Raw genomic sequence first — 17,356 nt, 5'->3', positions numbered from 1 at the left:
AATGTAAAGAAAAACCGGCCACTGCATTTCAAAGCTCCATCACCTCCTGCCCCAATTCCTCCCCTTCCCCCACCCTCCTCAAACTAACCCTAAATCCCGGTAACTCCACCTCACCAAACACCCCCGCGTCCCCCCGATCCCAAAACACAACCTCGTTGACCGGCAACCCCGCATACAACGGCCGATCCACATCTTCAACACAAAAACCATCCCAGACAGCCCCCGGTCCCGTACTCCTCTCCTCTGCCACAATCCACCGCCACTCCTCACCCCGCTGCTTCTCCGCATCGTGATATCCGTATGATGCATCGAGCATAACGACTCCTTCGAAGACGTGACTTCGACGGAGAACGACGTACGAGCGTACTCGGGTCGTCCTGCTGCAGCCTTGAGCGCCGTGTCAATGTAGGCGAATGCGTCTGCGAGCAGGGGATCATGGGCGTTATACTCAGGTGGTGGATGTGCGTTATTTGGCTCGAAACATTTTGCACTCGCAATTCCAGGTGATGCTAGGAGGGCGAGAATCAACTTCATTGCGGTGTTTACGGCTTCAGGCAACTCGATGGCGAGATACGGTATGATGTCAACGTCTCCCACGCGGAACGGGCCATCCCGAGTTTGGGGCCGTGGCTCGCCTGTCTGAAGGCCGGATTGTGACGCTTTCTACTTGCTCCTTACCCGTGATGGAACTGGACACGACAGATATCAATGCCAACGCAATGTTTAGCAAGCCTTCTTTTCATGATATCTCTATTCTTTTAAACGCAGGTGGTATCGCCTGCTATTCGCATTCACCTCTGCACGCTCCACCTCTTTTCTGCTCAGGCACATCGCGTCTTGGGTATACAATCAAGACTCCGCTCTTTCATCTACCAAATGATATCAAAACTCCTAGAGAGGTACACACTGCTGACTTCCAGTAGCTTATTTATCGCGTTGCATGTGGGCGCAATGACTCTGGACTACCGACAAGCGATGCCACATTTCTTTGTTTTGGGCGGGTAATTGAGATATATAAATGGCATGTATTTGAGCTAGCTCTTCGCTGATCCCGCTCATGTTTATTGTGGCATCGCGTGCTCTTCCCCATAATATGCCTCGAGTCCGGGTCTACCTCTTTATCCAAATTGATGCAAGACCCCACAGCCTCGGCTGCGAAAGATACATGACCGACCATGTCTTACTATTTTCAGGAAATACCCTCGAACATCTGTATCGAGTTACAAAGTCTCCCAGTGTCGTCGATGCAAGGTTCTCCAGCTTTCGCAGGAGATCTGGAGGTTTGCATATGGAGCGCAAGAAGCCATTTCAATAGCATCAGAGATGCAGTAATCCTTTGGAACTTACATGAAGCACGACTGATTTACCGGCAGATCTCGGCAGATACCCGCCCAATATGACCAAGTTCATTAGGGCGAGATGAAGCATATGATTTATTAGACTTGGAAATGTCCAGGTGATGTCTATCAACTAAGCCGGGAGCCTTTGAGACACAAGTCCTCAAAGGTCAGACTGCCCCGATCCAGTTTCACGTCGATAGGAAAGCACAAACCTTCAAGTATGCGTTTCAAAGTCGCTGCTTTGCTAGGCTTGGTCGGGCTCAGTCAAGGTACGCCTATCGCCTTGAATGACCTACCACCGCAACTGGAACTTGTTCCCCGTCAAGCAAACATAACATGTCCGCCAACACCAAATCCCATGCCCAAAGCATCCGCTTTTCCCTCTGTCAAGACAATGCCTGATCCATTCTTTTACCTTGACGGCAAGACACGGGTTCAGAGCAAAGACGAGTGGGTTCAGTGTCGACAGCCCGAGATTCTCAAACTCTTACAGGAGTACCAGTACGGCTATTACCCAGACCACTCGCAAGAGACGGTATCCGCAACCAGGAGTGGCAATACTCTGACAATCACCATTGCTGCTGGTGGAAAGACGGCTAGTATTGCAGCTACCCTGACTCTGCCGAGTGGTTCAGGGCCTTTCCCCGTGATCATCTCTATTGGAGGTATGGATGTCAAGAGTTACACCAATGCGGGCATTGCGGTCGCTGCATTCGACTACACCAAAGTGGCAGCAGACAGCAACAGCAAGAGTGGGTCATTCTGGACGTTGTATAACGGCAAAGACATTGGTAGGTTCACATTTGCTGTGGCCAACTCCATTCTAACCGTGATCCGTAGGCGTCCTTACAGCATGGGCATGGGGCTTTCACCGCGTGCTCGATGGCATCGAGTTAAAAGTCCCCGAAATCGATGCCACAAAATCCGGAGTCACTGGTTGCTCGCGTCTCGGCAAGGCAGCCTTAGCTGCAGGCCTATTTGACAAGCGTATCGCGGTGACCATGCCCATGTGCTCCGGCGTTCAGGGTGCAGGCCCATACAGATATAGTCTGAGTGGACAAGGCGAAAACCTGGAAAACGCAGTATGGATTCCTGCTGCGATTGCGAATACAAACAGAACTAACCGCGTGTCTAGAAATCCGGGGCTGGGTGGTGGACCTCTTCAGGCATCTCTCAATTCGTCGGTAAATCGACCCAGCTTCCATACGACGCGCATACCATTGTCGCCGCAATCGCACCACGCGCTGTGATTTTGAGTCAGAACTCTGGCGACCAATTCACAGACTCGAAAGGAACTGCTCAAATCACTTTCCCGGCGGCAAAGGTGGTGTACAAATGGCTGGGCGTGGGTGAGAAGCTGGGCATGTCGATACCGAGTGGCGGGCATTGCGATCAGAATGGGTATGCCGACGTACTCCCGTTTGTGCAAAAGGTCTTGCAGGGTAAGAGTACAACGAGAGATTATGATGATCTGAAGACTTGGAAGGCAATGCCGGAAGCGTATCCGTGGGGAACGGACTTACCTCGAGGTTAGTAAGACAGACGTTGGGATCTGGGGTCCTGGAATCTGGCTTTCATAAACCAGTGATTGCCCGAATCAGACACAGTATCAATATCGCACAACTTAGTACTGAAGACGTGGGAACCATGGCTCTTTACGAATATTTTCGCACAGAATCCTCATGTGAGCTCTACATGTTCTGTGCGAGGCATTCTTCCCTTTCAACGACGAGTCTCTTGACCTCCTTGCAATATTGCAAAAAGAGACAGTGGCTAGCACGAAGACTACCGTAGAGGTCACAAAGCCCTAGACCCAAGTGTGAGTAAAAAATAATCCAATGTAAGCACATCAAACTTTCCCGAATGTAAACTTCGCAGTTGGCGCCTTCAATCATCGACAGCGATTCTCGTTGAGCAAAAGCAGGTGCGAGATGAAGAGTCATGTTGCCAGTACTATGCACACACATCCATCCTTCCACTCTGCTCCTTCTTCTCCTCATCGCCAGGCAGCTTTGAGAAGCCAAACTTCTGTCTGTCTTCTGGAACTCTCAAGTTCATCGCCGTCACCAACTCGCTCAGCACCGCAACGTCTGCTTTCGATACTCGGGCTTTCAACTTGCGCCCTCTGCGCAATTTTACACACTCCTTCAGTATTTTCCCTGATTTACATGACTTGGGGCTCGTGTTCCAGTTCTCCTGCTGAGCCGCTGCCATCCAGTCGAATGGCGTTGCCCCTATCGCCAGACAGACTTTGGATGCAGGCATAAAGGAGCCGTTAGCGAGCATGACCTTGAGTATACTGTATGCAGCAACCTGGCGCCAGGGCGATTGTTCACCGTAATATATGGAGGTTTTGAATTCCAGCCAGCGCAAAAATGAATGAAGAACCGAATGCCCGAACTGCCTTGTCTTGCCCTTGAGTCGGGGAAAAGACTGTCCGAACCTAAATATGAAGTTTGTGATTGCTTTACATGCATCGCATGTAACGAAGAACTTCTCGACTTTGTCAGCTGAGCTGCTCACTACGCTGGGTTCAAGTTTGTATTTGTCCATAAGAGCCGTCTTCATCTCATATGTACTGACGCCAGGCAACACAGCGACTGTGTGAAAAGTGATGAGTGCTAATTCTTCGTACATGGCCAAGATCCATCTGTGTTGATTGGCAACTAACAATCTCAAAATCTTGCCAAATTCCATGCATATAGCAGGTGGAAGTCTCGCATACCCGCAGAAATCGGTAATAATAGTTGCAACATCACGTTCGTCCCCGAGTCGAAGCTTCGCAATGTCTTGCAGAGTTCCTGGCCTGATGAAGTTCTCATTCACCTCGAGTGTTTCCTGACGTCGTGGCTAACGGCTGTCCTATGCGCTTGCACTCGATTCCTTCTAAACCTGATATGATTGCCATGGTCATTCAATGTATTTGGTTTACACATGAACGTCAAATAGATCCGCATGGTGCCCTACAGTGGGTATTTGGATTATAGGCTTGATAAATTCTGCAATGAATGACGAGAATTCCTCACCTACAAGGCTCAAATGTATCATACTACGTATATAATTACCATACGGGGGAGTACTTCTTTGACCGAATGCCCTTTAGGAAACCAGCATAGGCAGGCTTCTTGTTGTAATTTTCGTCCCAGACAAGAGCGGCACCTTCGTTCTCAAAAACACCAGGGATCCAGCTGTACTTGTCTGAAATTCCCCAGACAGTCATGCCAATACACCTCTTCACCGCCATGCAAGACTTTGCAATGCGCTCGTACGCAGCAGCCTGCACCTGAAGCTTCGCTGGTGTCGCAGGCGTATTCATACGTACATCAATTTCGGTATATGCGACGTCAACACCGAGATCAGCAGTTGCGCGTAGAGCAGCTTCTAGAGTCTTCTGGTCAGGGGTAGGGCCCTCTGCAGTTGGTGTGGTCTCGCTGCCCAAATGTGCCTGGTAGCCGACACCATCGATCTTGACGCCATAAGACTTGAGGAGCTTAACGATGCGTACAGCACCGGCAGTCTTGTTCGAGTTGTATTCTAGATTGTAGTCGTTGTCTGGTGACAAATCAGTACCCTTTGACATGATTGCGATGATGGACGCGAGCACTCACAGTAAAGATCGACGTTGTTGTCGTACTTTTTCGCTAGTCTGAAAGCGATAGGAAGATATGCCTCGCCAATTGTGTCGAGCCATACACTCTTGCGGTACGTGCCATTCTCTTCCAATGCCTCGTTCACTACATCCCAACGCGTGCAAATACCCTTGTATCGAGTGACAAGTTGCTTGATGTGGTTCTCCATGATCCCAATTAGTGTCTGGTTGTCAAAGCCACCGCTTGACACCCAAGCAGGGAGTTGAGAGTGCCAGACAAGGGTATGGCAATGCACCTGAAGCCTGTTTTTCATCGCATACGCCGCATAGCGATCGGCATCCGTGAAGGTGAAGTTATCACGAGATGGTTCAGTCGATTCCCATTTCATCGAGTTTTCTGGCGTGAATGCATTGAACTCTTGTTTGATAATCTCGCCTTCACGTGTCTCGTTTCGGAGTGTCAAAGCTGTGCCAATGAATTTCCTTCCCGCCTTCTTCATGGCTTGATATAAGCTATCCTCCTTTTGCGCGCTACATTATTTTAATTAGAAATGTACTCTTCAGATTCGGCTGTACTTACGGATACGCAAAGGCAGAGCTGGCGAGCGCCAGAGTGGCGACAATGGGGGATAGACGCATGTTGATTGAGACCTCGCACGTCGAAATTAGACCTGATGCTATCGGCCGCGAATATCGGTACAAGAGCGTTTCGTTCCATCATATATATCGATCGACGGTTATTCTCAAGGCCTAGCGTAGAAGAGTTCAGGTAATCTATCCGTTCTCGCATATATCAACCAGGTTGTTTAACCGGTCTTGCGCGCTCAGGTCAGACTTTGTCCATTGATGTTCGAAACTCAGCAACTTTTAAATCAAGCTGCACCCAATTTCCACTCGTGGGGGGCGGAACCCTGTGAACTATTCCACAAATCAACCGGCTTGGACATCGGAAATATTGGTGTGATAGGTGGCTTCGCGTTCACTTCTGGGGCAAGCCGGTCTAGGCATCGCTGGCCGTTTCCCTACCGAAATTTCGGTCTGGGGTATAGGTATCGCACGTGAGATGCAGGTCCCGCGGCTGCACAACGAACATGGAGTCAAATCTCGATACTGGGGAAGTGGGCCGGCTAATTGAGATAGCAGTTGCCAGTATCGACGCCTTTTGTGGCCAATGAAACCTTCATTGCTTGATCAAATGCTGATGAGGCTGGAGTTTCCGTGGACGTGGCATTACGATGCCAGGTTGTCGGGCCTTCAAGGCGGTCCATCGAGACGGCGTCCAGCATGACCTAACATAATTTAGAAGCACGATCGTCATGCACTTTCATTATTCATGCATCAAGATCCACCGCCTAGATAAAAGGCGATAGATTTCAACCAAAAAAAGGACTGGCTATTCAATATAGCCTTTGTCATTCAAGGCACTCCGTGACTTACTGGCTTGCAAAATGCACGGCGCTTCCACGATGACGAGAAGGCTGGTGAATGTTGCGCATAACCATCATCGTTCCCCGCAATAACTTGAGCCGCACGGTCACGCTTCAGTTTGCCTATTGCATATTAACCGTTCTTCCGGGGGCACTGCAGCTACCCTACATTGGGATAGTAGCGCGATGGGTGCTTCCGTTCATCCTCACGTCTTATTACCAAGACCAGCTGCGGCTATTATGTGCGAACGTTCTATGTGCTTATTACTCATTCTTTTGCCAATCCATACGTTCGATGGTAGTGTTTTTTGACCGTCACAATTGCCTTGTATACGTTGATATAACGCGTCAATTAACATGTCCTTGACACCGTGTTGACAGCCAGACTATACATAGGACATGCCTTTCTAGGCAGTGTCCAACCATGGAAAGGAAATTGGCGTACATCGAAGTCCTGGAGGCTTTCCAAGCTGTAGTGACCATATCCTCGACTGTAACAAACGACAACGAATAACATATTGCTCTCTTGTTCAAGTTTCCTCAGCAATCAAGAAGGGCAGTGTGAGAGCGCTCGGTCGAACAATCTCGGTTAACGATGTGAACAAAGTAAGAGGTTCGCGTATTGCTTTGAAGATACCTAAGTGCAAGCCTGCGACATATTTGATCCATGACTCTATATAGAAATCTTCGAAGAAATCGTATCAGCTTGCATATTCAAGGAAGACAAAGCGTATGGTACAGTGCCTCCGATACGTACAACTCGATCTAGTACAGATCGACTGTGTGGGGAATACCGTTATTCATGCAGAGCCCAAAACCTGTTCGACGCCCCAAGAATTGGCTGTCTGACAAAACGAGTGCGTGTGTTGCCCACATCAAGAGGATTGGGAAGAGTTTTATGTTAGCAGAGTAAGAATCAAGGAGGCATTGTGAAGCCGATCCACGGTTGAAGAATACCAGACATCGCCGAGATGATCTTCTTTCCTGGACATTCCGGCGATGAGGCTAGCCACATCGAGTTAGCACCACTCGGGTCCCTCACCGGCAGCTTCATTCGCAGGTAACATCAAACTCGAGTACGCCTTGCCTTTCGACAAGGCTGGATTCCTGGATGAATAGCTGCCTAATTCACACGAAATGTCACTTTCCGATATTCATCTGGACATGAGTGTACCACTCCATTGAGCACCGGGCAACATCCATGGGGGCCGATTTCCCCGCACTTCCGCAGTTTCCTCGCGCCTAGGCAGCATTGGCATCAGCCTGTCCTTCCACAAAACCATTCTCTTTCGTTCTTTTTTCGATTGAGATCCGGTCGGCACTCTGGGCAGGCTTATTCCAAGCTGCAGCCGTCGATATTGAGCCTCGATCTTACCAGGCTCAAAACTTGGCGGCCGTGAGATGACGTCTTTGCCATGACCCTAGCCTGGGCCGGCAGCTGGCTGAAGTTCACGTTTGCTATAACCTGTGAAATTGTCTGGAGTTCTGAGAGCAAGCACTCGACGGTCAGTTGGTACTTGTCTAGTTGTGGGTACAATACTCCTATGGACATTTCGGACGTTGGCGGAGATCAACTTAGCTGGTCACATACCATGTACGGTGGCTGCTTACTCCAGTCTGCCGTGCTGTGAAAGAGAATCCCAGCATATCATAGTCTGCCTATGCTGTCGAAGTGGAGAAAGGCGGATCAGCCGTGTACGTGGCGGAGCTACAGATCTTGTTTCCTCATCCTATAATACTGCTCCGCAACATCATGGTCAATCAACCTTGCACAGTGGGCCTTGGCCATTGGGCAGGTGGCCTAGCTGACTCTGTACAACAACCGGTATCGAGGCTCTGCTATAAAGAGTTCTAGCCCTGGCAACCGATATCTTCCCCAGTGCAGTATCTACTTCAACCTAATTTGCTAAATCCAAGGACCTGTGCCTGAAGCCAGTCTGGAAGTCACCCTAATATTGACCGGCAGCTTTCCAGCACAATGAAGTACTTGAGCGCTGGCCAAGCATCGCTATATGCTATTCTCTCAGTTTCCTCTTTATTTAGCATAGCATCGGCATGGCCAACAAATAATCTTCGTCATTCGAAATTTGCAAGCCGTCAATCATCTGATAATCCCCCTTCTGGGGGAGCAGAAGAGGAGCCCAAGTTCAACGAAGAGTATGATTTTGTCATTGCTGGGGGTATGTTCATCAAACTATACATTTCGAATATTCTTTAACCTATTCCTGTTATTGATTCTCTGGCAAAGTGTTGGAACAACAAGTCCAAGTCTCCTCAGAAGGAAACTGACATGGTGCAGGAGGTACCGCTGGTCTTGTTCTGGCCAATCGTTTAACTGAGTCCGGTCGCTTTTCGGTCTTGGTTTTGGAAGCTGGTCCAAATCCTGAGCAGGTCCGCTCATACGAATCACCTGGAGGCAATCAGTTTATCAAGGGCAGTGTGATTGACTGGGGTCTTCTCACGACTCCGCAAGAACATTTAAACAACCGTACACTTCAGTACCTGCGTGGGCGAACACTGGGTGGATCAAGTACTACTAATGGGTTATACTATGCACGCGGCTCCTCTAGCATATACGATCAATGGGAAAGAAAGGGGAATCCAGGATGGGGCTGGGATAGTGTCTACCATTTTTTTGTGAAGAGCACCAAGTTCAATGCGCCGACAACTCCGGAGCTCTCTGCTTTCAGTCAGGATTACAAGACATTCACGCCTAGCTTGTATGGGAGCGGCCCTCTTGAGCTAGGATTTCAAGGGTACGTTCCCCCGTCGACTGATGGATTTATTGTCGCCTGCTCTGAGGCGGCGAATATCCCTGTGGTCGAAGATCTGAACAATGGCGACGGCTTCGGCATAAAGCACGGAACAGCAACACTCAACAGCAAACTCAGAAGAAGCTCTAGTTATGACAGCTTCTACCAGCAAGCTCACAATCGAGCAAACCTGAGGGTAATCCACGATTCACCTGTCACCGGGATCGTAATGAGTAGCCCGACCAACTCTTCTAGCCGTCCACGTGCCATCGGTGTGAGCTACATTGAGCAACGAAGCGGATTCTCTAGTCAGGCGAGAGCGCGAAACGAAGTGATCATTAGCATGGGTGCATTCCACTCACCTCAGCTACTTATGGTCTCGGTAAGGGTTGCTTTAGAGAAATATAAGAGTACTTCTGACCTGTCTAGGGAATCGGACCTGCTGAAGAACTCGCTAAAGTAGGCATCGAGCCTGTAGTAGTCAACGAGAATGTAGGAAAACAGTAAGTACTTGAGACATTCAAGCTGTCAGGTCCGGAAAACGTCTCGCTAACAATTGTATGCAGTCTTAACGATCATTCAGTCTTCAGCATCATGGCCCGTGCACAAGATTTTGCCTCTACGACTGACATGTCCCGCACCCCAGAATCTCTTCGGGAAGCCCAAACACTGTTCTACAACAACTTAACGGGACCATACACTGCACCATCCGGTGTCACCAACGGATTCCAGAAACTCAACGAATCTCAGCTCCGCGAAATTGGTGCTGAAGCCATCATCGAAGCTGGTTTAGCGAATCAGACTCACATCGAATATCTCTTTGAATCTGTATGGTATCCCTGGATCCCAACCCCTTTCTGGGCACCGTTACCAAACGAAAGCTATATTAGTATCACAGCAAGTAGCATGGTACAATTGTCACGAGGTACTGTGACTTTACGGTCCGCATCAATGAGTGATTCTCCACTCATCAACTCAAATTACCATGCCGATCCTACTGATGCTGTCATTGGTATTGAATCATTCAAGTACCTTCGGAAGATCTTGAGGCATCCGGCGCTGCAGCAATTCACGCTAGGCGACTTCAATGGAGAAGTCAGTCCTGGTCCAGAGGTTGCGGATGACGACCATGAGGCAATCTTGGAATACATCAAAGCGAACACGATTCCCAATTGGCACGCAACAGGCACAAACCAGATGCTACCTGAAGAGGATGGGGGTGTCGTCAACTCGAGACTCCAAGTCTACGGTGTTGATGGACTGAGGGTCATCGACTGCAGTATCGTTCCCGTGCTGCCTGATGCCAATATTCTGGCATCTATCTACATGCTTGCGGAGAAAGGTGCGGAGATGATCAGAGAAGACTGGAATGACGAAGGCTATTGAAATCAAACGGCCATATATGCGCGACCTCAACAAGATAATGATTATTAATGACCAAGAGTCTAAGCAATAACATCCTCTTACTTACTGTCTTTTCTGGCTTATTTGGCGATATGAAACGAATTCAAATTACGCATATACCCGATTCGGCTATAAGTAATGACCGGCCAGTGCATCTGAGCTGGGAATAACTTTCGTTTTTTTTCATCGGCCATCGGCTTGCTATTTCAGTTCTTCTACCTTGGTGCAATTGGCGTAGAGTCGTAGGTACTTAGTCAATCTCGTAGGTCAAAGCACTATTCACTCACTAGTGTTATCATTTCCCAAATGCATCTAGCGCCTTGGCGAGGCGATGACCTCGTTCGATTTACTAATGCAAAGTTCAATGCTAGGGCACTATTACAAGAGGAGGGTATGAATGCACTGAGGGTGGGGTACTGATTGCTGATCAATTACAATACTGCCATGAAGTGGGAATCCGAGATACTGTTCCTCCCAGACCTCCGGATATGGCAAGTGTACCTACCCGAGGCTTACATAACCATATGAATTTGCACATGAGATCGGCGTAGAGTTGCATACAATTGCAGGTGGTGCTATGCATGCTAGGAGTATGCAAGCTGCCTAAGCCTACCTAAGCACAGTTGGTGCAATTCTTAACCTGAACTCAAGTTTATGGGATGTACAGAAGATTATAACCATCCTGATACTGACAAGGTACCGATATTCGACGATTCGTGTCATGGAAAACCTTCAACACGCGTCCTCCGCGTGAAGCGCTCTTCGCGAACGCCATGGCATTAAAAAGGTAGAAGGTGAGACTGTAAATGCAAGTGTTCTGAAAGCTGCCTCGGAGATAACAACAACCAGCAGCGTGCATGTCTGCGACAACTTCCTTTAAGCAGCGACAATGTGACAGCCAAGAAAGATGCGCATAAATCACGCCTTGTAGGAGGGTTGTGACAGATAGCAATTGGCAGTCGCTATGATATCCTGGTCTTTGTGTGGTACCACTCCCACGGCTTTGAGATCGGGAGTGTTTCAATCTATACAGTACACAGTAGGTCGTTTGCTGCCTAGGTTATTGATAGGAATGAGATACCGTATGCATACCACACATGAGAGGTGTGGAGTGTGGCTAAATAGTGATCATTCGGGCCGTTTCTTTCGATGTACTACTGGCATGTCAGACAGTCGGTCCTTTTCCCAGATCACCACGTGCGGTCATTGCCCACATGTGCTGCACGACTATCGGCCATTCATATTGTTAGACTACGGCCACATGGTCGCCTGATGAAATAGTCTGGGGACTTCTGTATGACCTGATTAGAAATTTTAGAGGACTGGACAGTGAACAAATGCAGTAGGACAGGGCGGCTGGGGTCCATGTTTCGACTAGACTGGCACTGCATTGCGCTAAGCTCTTGGATCTCGGATATGACGCTCTTTTCAACCTTGGTTCCCAGGTAGATAGACAGTTTCCCCGCCTTCCCCATTATTCTCGCCATTCTGTCGGGCAGATTCTGATTGACTGCTGTCATCCGTCAATTCCTAAGAGCCGCACAATCCCGCTGCTAGACAAGGAAGGGAGCATCCGCTCCAACCCAGACGATCTCAAAATAGCATTGCGATCGCTGGTCTTGCGCAGGCACAACATGGACCTAGAGCATGCATCATACGACACCTTTTTTGAAACCGTAGCTGCCTTCATCCAGAATCCTCAATCCTTCGTCCACATGAGACACTTGGTTTAGGGCGAATGCTACTGGCGTGGGCATCAACAGGGTGTTTGCAGATTCGTAGTTTGATTCCAGAGGATTTCATAGTGACGGACGCTGTAAAGTACTTCGATTTTTTACAGGAAACTTCGAGCTCAACCCATGTTAAGTCGGAGGTCTTCTGTCTTTACTAGGTATGTATCTCCTTCGCGCAATGTCCAGGGTCTTTGCGCTAGGTTTATTGCCTAGTTTATCCAACGCACAAGTGCCTATGTACAGTATGTACTATCGTCTCTCGGTGGATTCTGGAGTTGGCAGGGTCAACCACAATGATGCCGGCTATAACACACGTGATAGTGGTGTTGCCCCGACTACCTACCTAGGTAGTTGTGCTGATCAAGTTGTACTCTAGCCTGCCTCGACATGTGATTGCCGTGATACCTCCCGGGTAGGTATACAGTAGACAAAGACGCCAGTTCTCTGGCCGTGGGACTGGCATGGGCTGGCCATCGGACTGGTTTGTTGCGAAACTGGTATTGTATGCGAACCTCCCCTTGCCCACACAATTTGCTCCCCATATCTTTTTCAGCTTCGGATCAACCATACCACAGTCGTCAAGGATCCCCTTCCCCCTTTACCACATCGTAGGAGCCACGGGGGCCGGGATGAAGACCTCTCCAGTGAATAGGGTTTGCATGTGTGGTACGCGGCAGAATTGCGAATAGCGGGACTCCGTTACCGCTTGCCGCTAGCGTGAAATCGATACCGGTGGTAACGACTAACGTTAGTACCGGTATAGCAACTAGGCAGTTTTTCCCGACCTTCGTCTCTCGTAGCTCGAGCCATGGTCAAACTATTGGTGTAGACGGCGCAACACCATGATCAGATCCCAGTGATTGGAGGCCCATCCATCTTGCCAGAGGACGAGGAACGAGAATCGTATGCCATTTCGCTGGATCCCTGACAAACAGGGATCATCCACGTCGTGGCTGTCAATCTGAGAATCTGTCGCAGATGCAACACCAGAAGAAGAAAACCAGTTCAAGTAAAGTACAGTACAGGCAGATAGCCAAATCTTAGAACCAGAGACTGGGGAAGGTTTCGCGACGCTATGTACCCGACGCAAGGGCCGGACTCAGTTTATCTATGCTTTTAGGAATAAGCCCGTTTCTTTCAGTCACCAGGCACCATGCGAAGGCAGTTTCTGTCTTGCAGCTATGGGCGTGGTATGGCAACTAAGATGACTTTGTTGACTAACTGGACATGCTGCATAGGCCATCTTCGACAATCACTCGGTTGCAGCTCGTTCCACGAGTTCATTAGCAGGTTGTGGGACCCATGAGTTGAGGCCACAAACCTTATATTGCGTGTTAGCGGCAGGACTACGACAAGGTATGTGTCGCACCTACATGATCCCCACGTGAAAATCGTCCATCGCTATTCTCTTCGTACCAATTGGCAACGTGTACTTTCATTCATCAGCAGGGCTGATATCACGCTATAGAATTGTGGGTAGATGTACGATGCAAATGAATGCAGATGACCCCAGAGCATGGCACTCGCTAAGCTCTTGTCACATCCGCCCAAACCTTTGATGTACTGTCTGAACTTCGCTTAACAGATCGCTGGACACTGAACTGAGTATGTACCAATAGCTCGTTTCCACTTCTTGGGCTTCATGCGGCTAGGTGCGTATTCCCGCACCAATTGGCTTTGCACTAAGTTAGCCTCATAGTGCCATCAGAACAGCTCGCCAGCCCTACCCTGTTGGACCTGCCGCACCCATATGTCAGTGTGCGCCTCCAAAGTCAGTTACTTCCGTCAATCGTGTTAGAGTTTTGGTTCCCCCTCAAAGATCTTCGAGCCTCAACTGAGCGTTCATCCCACTTCAGATGCCTCCTGTGGCAAAGCCTGGCAACCGCTGATCCGTTCCGGCGAGATAACAATACCCAGGCCCCTTATTCCATCTTCATGAGGTACCATACTTGTATATCCACAATTCATCATTGTGCTCTCTTCACATCTGAACGCCGACCATGTCAAATCTATCTCCTGAGGAGATAGCCGAACTGGCGAAAGAAGATAATGGCCCCAAGACTAGAGCGATTGCATACTCCTTCACTGTAACTGCTGTCATTTGCGTCTCTCTCCGGATGTATACTCGTATCAGATACCTCGGAAGATCGCTTGGATGGGAAGATTACACAATCGGTGCATCGATAATCTGTGCTATCATAACGGCAGTCTTTCAAATACTGCGTAAGTCCAAAGTATCACAAGAAGTATATCTTCCTAACAAGGAGTAGAGTTTAATGCCGGTGGTGGACGTCACGCTGTCACCATTCCATTTCCAGATGGCTTAGTGCCCATCTTGAAGGTAAGGGTCACACACTGTTTCCCTAAGTTTACCCCTAACAGTGATCAGAACCTCTATATTAGTATCATCTTCTACAACTTGAGCCTTACCTTGACCAAGGTCTCGATCTTATTACAATATGGGAGGATATTTACGGTGCGGGAGATGCGTATCCCATTACGCATCGTCATGGCAATGTGCATCTCGTATGGCATAGCCGTCATTTGCACGTCGACCCTCACTTGTGTCCCTATCCGAGCCTACTGGCATGTTCTGGAGCAGGCAACTGCCAAATGCATGCCAAATAAGGTGCACGTAGCTTCCGCTGTACAGCTAACGAAGGCGATATGCTAACTCTCCCCCAGTCTTTGGTATTCACATGCCGGCTTTAATATCCTAATCGATGTCCTTGTCGCCACCCTACCCGTTCGCGTCATCTGGAAATTGCAAATTCCCAAACAGCAGAAGATCGCGTTGCTATCTATTCTCACCATCGGTTGGTTCGTCTGTGTTGTATCTATCCTACGACTACACGCCCTCACTGTCATGGTCGCAAACCCGCAGGACACCACTTGGTATAGCGCTGCATCCGCGTACTGGTCCACCATTGAGATGAACATGGCCATCCTATGCGCATCGCTCCCTGCACTGAAACCTCTACTTGTCAACATCATCCCTGGTTTCGCCTCGCGGACTACAAGCCGGGGGTACGGTCCAAACAGTGGTCGGAGGCCCAGTTTCCCCTTTGCCACGATCGGCGGTTCAAAAGCAAAGCGCACGGTGGACGAGGAGTTGGAAATGGAGCCGAAGAGGACTATCAATACTCAAGTGTACCCATCTGCGAGCAACACAAGTGTACATGGAAAAGACATTTACGTCACTCGGCAATTCGAGCAGCACTGCCATTTCGACAGGGATGTTCATAATAGTGACAGTGAAAGTCAGAAGGATTTGGCTGATAGCGAGAGCCAGAAGGGCCTCGTGGAAGAGCCGCCAAAAGTCTATGAGAAGCGGTAACACAGTCTCATGATGCCTTTTGCTCATGTAACGATTTTTATACGATTAGTATAATAATATCATGAGTTTTACACCCGTGCTATCTTCACATTCGCATCCTATTGTCTTCATCAATCCAGTGCTCATTCCATACGGACTGATTATTTCGTAACAGAAACTTTGCTAGTTCATCAATCCAGCTCGCAGATGCAAGTCACAGTTCATCAACATGCACATCGGGTGCACTGTCCCCGCAACGCGCATGGCCCTTGGAGCCGTGAAGGATGAGCTGGTAGAGAACCGCGTACCTCATAGTGACCCATTTCGAACATACGCCAGTGCTCGACATCGATCAGGGGTGTAATATTTCAGATCAGCGCATCAACCCGCCTAGATAAAGTTTGTTAGATTCATCACTGGCGTCGGGCCGAACGCCACGATCTTTTGCTGAGGACCATAGCTCCCCCCAACGACAGTCCAATGCAGCTTGTAAGACTTGATTCCATCTGAACGAAGTGGCGTTACATATTCTAGCCAGGGCCAGGTTTAGCAAATCTGATCCTATTCTAGATGATTGGAGCAGACAGCCCTAGAGTGGCGGTTCTGGACCAAAAGTTAACCGACGGTGGCGCAATCTCGTCAGGCGCTTGAGCCGTGATTGTCTCATTCTCGTCTTCAAGCTGATGGTACTCCAATGTGGCTTGCAGCCTCGCTGTATCGGTACCTGAGCAGCTCAAATATCAAATGAGCCGGTTGAAGTTTATTCACAAACTATATACGCCACTACAGCAATCGGCTCTGATGCTACTTGCCCGACTGGCTGGCGATGTCTTCCACGCACACTCTAGTACAAGGTGATGTTTCGCTACTGCCAGTATGTCCCTTTGATACTGATTTTTACCAATGGGAAGTGAGCCGTTGCAACGGCTGATAGAAATCATGGTTCATCGCTTACGTACATGCGCCAGGTTATAGCGCGCTTGCATCATGTACGGCCACACGCCATTTTGGCGCTGTTGCTGTGTGAGAGTGAGAGAGAGCTATTCGTAACGTTTAACCCTTCCGTGTGAGAGTTACGTATGAACGTCTGATGTCCGGTTGTCCTCTTCCGACCACAGACCATATGGTGAGCTTCACTAGGTCGTCATCATGCAATCAACGCAGTCCACTGGTTACACTTGTGCTTCTAGTTCCGGAAACAAGACTCGCCGAGAATCAATTGGAGTCATGGAATAAGGTTCTTCACTGCCGAGAAGGACCGCAGTCTTGATTCAAGGATGGTAAAACTGCAGCTGTATTGATGTTGAGAGTGGGTATATTCTTGCCGTAGATCTTGGACCGGCCATCCTTGTCCGGCGTTCAGAAGGCGAAGTGAACACCGAGGCAATAGTTACATGCGGCATGCCTGAAGTGGGGTCAATCTACCTAGCCGAGCCATGTCGCCCACGAAATCCCATGAGGAGGGACACCAAAAGGCATCAAGTGATGATGCAGAATGTCCATCGTCGTGATCTTCGACAAGGATCCGTACCAATGTCAGGAATAGCTGGTATTCATGGTCCGCACACCGTTGTAACGCCATACATGAACAAGTTCAGGCTGATGTATCAAATTCAGTCATGAAGGTTTTTGCACTTTCGGAAGAAGCGGAGGAACAGGTTGATCACTGTGACTACGGCGACTTCCCCTCTCTATGTGCGGTATATACTTCTTCCTGCACTGCGTTGGCAGCGCGGATCCTCTATCTTCAGAAAGGCCCGCTGGCTTGCGTTCTTTATGCGATCGACGTGCCTA

At 49.1% G+C, this 17,356-nt stretch overlaps 7 protein-coding genes across 7 annotated transcripts; 3 read left to right on the top strand and 4 right to left on the bottom strand.

Moving 5' to 3' along the window:
* Positions 1 to 28: 28 nt before the first annotated feature.
* IAQ61_002065 (uncharacterized protein) lies at positions 29 to 316 on the bottom strand (the record flags this gene model as incomplete). Its single annotated transcript, XM_003833892.2, has 1 exon — positions 29 to 316. One exon carries the CDS (start codon positions 314 to 316, stop codon positions 29 to 31), a length of 288 nt encoding a protein of 95 aa, XP_003833940.2.
* A 1,244-nt stretch (positions 317 to 1,560) lies between these two features.
* On the top strand, positions 1,561 to 2,874 carry IAQ61_002064 (uncharacterized protein; the record flags this gene model as incomplete). The annotated part of the gene is made up of 3 exons (XM_003833891.2): positions 1,561 to 2,131; positions 2,181 to 2,422; positions 2,476 to 2,874. The coding sequence occupies 3 exons, from the start codon at positions 1,561 to 1,563 to the stop codon at positions 2,872 to 2,874; spliced, it is 1,212 nt and encodes a 403-aa protein (XP_003833939.2).
* A 419-nt stretch (positions 2,875 to 3,293) lies between these two features.
* Positions 3,294 to 5,904, bottom strand: IAQ61_002063 (uncharacterized protein; the record flags this gene model as incomplete). Its single annotated transcript, XM_003833889.2, has 4 exons — positions 5,510 to 5,904; positions 4,949 to 5,460; positions 4,411 to 4,892; positions 3,294 to 4,190 (listed from the first exon to the last, which is right to left on the bottom strand). The coding sequence occupies exons 1-4, from the start codon at positions 5,566 to 5,568 to the stop codon at positions 3,294 to 3,296; spliced, it is 1,950 nt and encodes a 649-aa protein (XP_003833937.2). The 5' UTR covers positions 5,569 to 5,904.
* A 152-nt stretch (positions 5,905 to 6,056) lies between these two features.
* IAQ61_002062 (uncharacterized protein) lies at positions 6,057 to 6,873 on the bottom strand (the record flags this gene model as incomplete). Its single annotated transcript, XM_066095386.1, has 2 exons — positions 6,057 to 6,218; positions 6,727 to 6,873. The coding sequence occupies 2 exons, from the start codon at positions 6,871 to 6,873 to the stop codon at positions 6,057 to 6,059; spliced, it is 309 nt and encodes a 102-aa protein (XP_065954870.1).
* A 623-nt stretch (positions 6,874 to 7,496) lies between these two features.
* On the bottom strand, positions 7,497 to 7,896 carry IAQ61_002061 (uncharacterized protein; the record flags this gene model as incomplete). Its single annotated transcript, XM_003833887.2, has 2 exons — positions 7,497 to 7,598; positions 7,732 to 7,896. Coding segments are annotated over 2 exons (267 nt in total), but the record flags the coding sequence as incomplete, so codon positions are not given.
* Positions 7,897 to 8,246: 350 nt separating this feature from the next.
* On the top strand, positions 8,247 to 10,582 carry IAQ61_002060 (uncharacterized protein). Its single transcript, XM_003833886.2, has 4 exons — positions 8,247 to 8,536; positions 8,656 to 9,491; positions 9,539 to 9,612; positions 9,676 to 10,582. Exons 1-4 carry the CDS (start codon positions 8,335 to 8,337, stop codon positions 10,493 to 10,495), a joined length of 1,932 nt encoding a protein of 643 aa, XP_003833934.2. The 5' UTR covers positions 8,247 to 8,334; the 3' UTR covers positions 10,496 to 10,582.
* A 3,180-nt stretch (positions 10,583 to 13,762) lies between these two features.
* Positions 13,763 to 15,583, top strand: IAQ61_002059 (uncharacterized protein; the record flags this gene model as incomplete). Its single annotated transcript, XM_066095385.1, has 7 exons — positions 13,763 to 13,806; positions 13,866 to 13,898; positions 13,946 to 13,998; positions 14,275 to 14,469; positions 14,517 to 14,587; positions 14,636 to 14,877; positions 14,932 to 15,583. 7 exons carry the CDS (start codon positions 13,763 to 13,765, stop codon positions 15,581 to 15,583), a joined length of 1,290 nt encoding a protein of 429 aa, XP_065954869.1.
* Positions 15,584 to 17,356: the final 1,773 nt, after the last annotated feature.

The sequence above is a fragment of the Plenodomus lingam genome (assembly GCF_022343315.1).
Source record: "Plenodomus lingam strain CAN1 chromosome Unknown contig_13, whole genome shotgun sequence".
In the NCBI taxonomy this organism is placed as follows: Eukaryota; Fungi; Ascomycota; class Dothideomycetes; order Pleosporales; family Leptosphaeriaceae; genus Plenodomus; species Plenodomus lingam.
The sequence above is the reverse complement of the archived record's forward strand: the minus strand, read 5'-3'. Positions and strand labels throughout refer to the sequence as shown.

Bases quoted from the DNA above. Each gene is read 5' to 3' on its own strand.
- IAQ61_002060 (XM_003833886.2), top strand. From the start codon at position 8,335: ATGAAGTACTTGAGCGCTGGCCAAGCATCGCTATATGCTATTCTCTCA. The intron at 8,537-8,655 runs GTATGTTCATCA...GACATGGTGCAG, and splicing joins TGATTTTGTCATTGCTGGGG to GAGGTACCGCTGGTCTTGTT. The intron at 9,613-9,675 runs GTAAGTACTTGA...AATTGTATGCAG, and splicing joins AACGAGAATGTAGGAAAACA to TCTTAACGATCATTCAGTCT.